Source organism: Corvus brachyrhynchos, unplaced genomic scaffold (assembly GCF_000691975.1).
Source record: "Corvus brachyrhynchos isolate BGI_N302 unplaced genomic scaffold, ASM69197v1 scaffold1002, whole genome shotgun sequence".
Classification (NCBI taxonomy): Eukaryota; Metazoa; Chordata; class Aves; order Passeriformes; family Corvidae; genus Corvus; species Corvus brachyrhynchos.
Window position 1 is genome coordinate 156,905 of NW_008236758.1, and position 1,937 is coordinate 158,841.

Consider the following 1,937-nt stretch of genomic DNA (forward strand, 5'->3'; position numbering starts at 1 on the left):
CTTTTGTTTCAGTAGACATCAGATGTGGGAGCCCAGGAGTCACCGAGGTTCAGCCAGGGACCTACAATGGTAGAGTCAAAAAGCACTGATAAACCCACAAAGGTGGGAATAGGCATGACTTGGTTCCCCTTTCTCTGGGAAACACAGTCTACAAGGAATTGTTCATGGCCCAGAAGAGACAGCTAGTGCTGGCATTGGTGATGAACTTGCTCTGGTGTCTCATCCCCATGGGGAATAATGCCCTTGGAGACCCCAACATGTGCACAGAAGAGTGCCCTGGTGCCAAGTGACAGAACTTGCTGGGGGGGCCCTGGGGAGCTGCCACAGAGTTCTTTCTAAACCCTGCACAGCACCATCCCTGGCCATCCCTTGCTATTGAGCTGGACTGATTTAGGACAGTGTTGAGAGTTGGGAAAGATGGGCAAGGTAGACTGGTACCGCCACTTTTGGGGCCCACCCAGGAAGTCTGGGAAGCCTCTTCCCTCCAGATGTGGGCCACAAGGGCCACCTTGTGGAGCATGAGCAGCAGTATCTGGCCAAAATGGCCCAAAGGAGCCCTGACAACAGGTCATGCTCAGTGCTGTAGAGGAAGGTAAAAAAACACCTGAGGACACTTGATAGTCCACCATGGGGGAAAAAAAAAGCGATTCTCCCCCAAGCTGCAGGGTGTGAGAGGCCATCTTCATGGGGCATGAGCAGCAGGCAGCAACCCAGCCAAAAGAGACTGAAGAAGCCCTAAGCAGTGGTCAGGCTCAGTGCAGCAGAGGGAGGTAAAATAACCCTGGGTCCCATTACCAATCTGTCCCAGGAGAAAATTCCTTCCTGACCTCAGTGCTGGTGACCAGCTATTCCCTGAGCACTTGAGTGAGACCTTTCACTTCCTTGTCTCATAGGCTGGTAAACCATCCTGGAGATGTCCATATTCTGACTCAACATAGAGGCATCTCAGGGGCTTGTGAGAGTAGCTACAGGCCCCCAGCCTAACAGACCTTGCACACAACATTCCTTCCCATGTCTGGCAGGACACCACTGGGTGCTCCAAAGCACTGGAATCTCTTGTGGCATCTCTGCACCCTGTATTTTACAGCTGCTGCCCCATCTCTGCAGAGCATGAGAGCAGAAAGCTCTGCAATGCTCCTCCTGAAGGGATCCCTGTGGTCTTGCCAGTGCTCTTCAGCAGATAAGGGCTGAGAGCCTTGGGCACCTTCAGATGTTCTAGATCTTTGCATCACCATCAGCCCTGTTCACCCCCCCATCTTCCCTTCCCTTCCCTTCCCTTCCCTTCCCTTCCCTTCCCTTCCCTTCCCTTCCCTTCCCTTCCCCCAAATCCTGTTACTCCAAGTCTTGTCTCTGGCTCAGATGTCCCTGCTCATTTTCTGTGCCTCCCTGGCAGCCCTTCAGGGAGCGAGGGTGCGCTGGCTAACGTCGAGAAAGCAGAGCAGAAAGTGACGGTCGGTGGACAGAGAGGAGAACTGGGTGCAGGCTGAGGCCATCGTTCCTCTGATAAACCAGCGGTCCCTGCTGCCCCCTCTGCCCTCAGCTGCAGCGGGATTTGTTGGAGGAGAAGATGGCGCGGATATGGCCTTGCGACTCCAGAGGCCCATGGCCATGCCCAAAAGCCCAAAACAAGGCAGTTACCACCCACAGTGGGGCGTGAGGGGAGAGGAAAAAGACACCAGGAGAAGGGGGAGAAAGTAACCCTCAGAGACTGTGTCAAAAAACCAACAATTTATTTCCTTCTTCTACGAACAAGGGTTCTTGGCTTGTGCCACCGCCGGCGGGACGGCCTCTTTGGGGGCTGGGGAGAGTCGTGAGGGCCAGAAGCCCTCCTCTTTGCAGGGCGCCGGGGCCCCTCGGGCAAGCAGTCCCTGTCCCGGCCAGGAGAGGAAGGGCTGCGGCTGCCGCCCCGGGGCGAGGGGCCTGCTTACTTCGCCGGC

The 1,937-nt window shown here is 55.7% G+C and overlaps 2 protein-coding genes across 5 annotated transcripts in view; one reads left to right on the forward strand and one right to left on the reverse strand.

Moving 5' to 3' along the window:
* AMPH (amphiphysin) overlaps nucleotides 1–1,937 on the forward strand; it is a 135,053-nt gene that overhangs the window by 7,137 nt on the left and 125,979 nt on the right. The window lies entirely within an intron of this gene.
* The window catches only part of LOC108444887, a 5,088-nt gene continuing 3,190 nt past the window's right edge, over nucleotides 40–1,937 (reverse strand). The window contains exon 3 of the mRNA XM_017727058.1: nucleotides 40–61. Within this exon, the coding sequence (XP_017582547.1) occupies nucleotides 40–61 (22 nt within the window). The remainder of the gene's footprint in view (nucleotides 62–1,937) is intronic.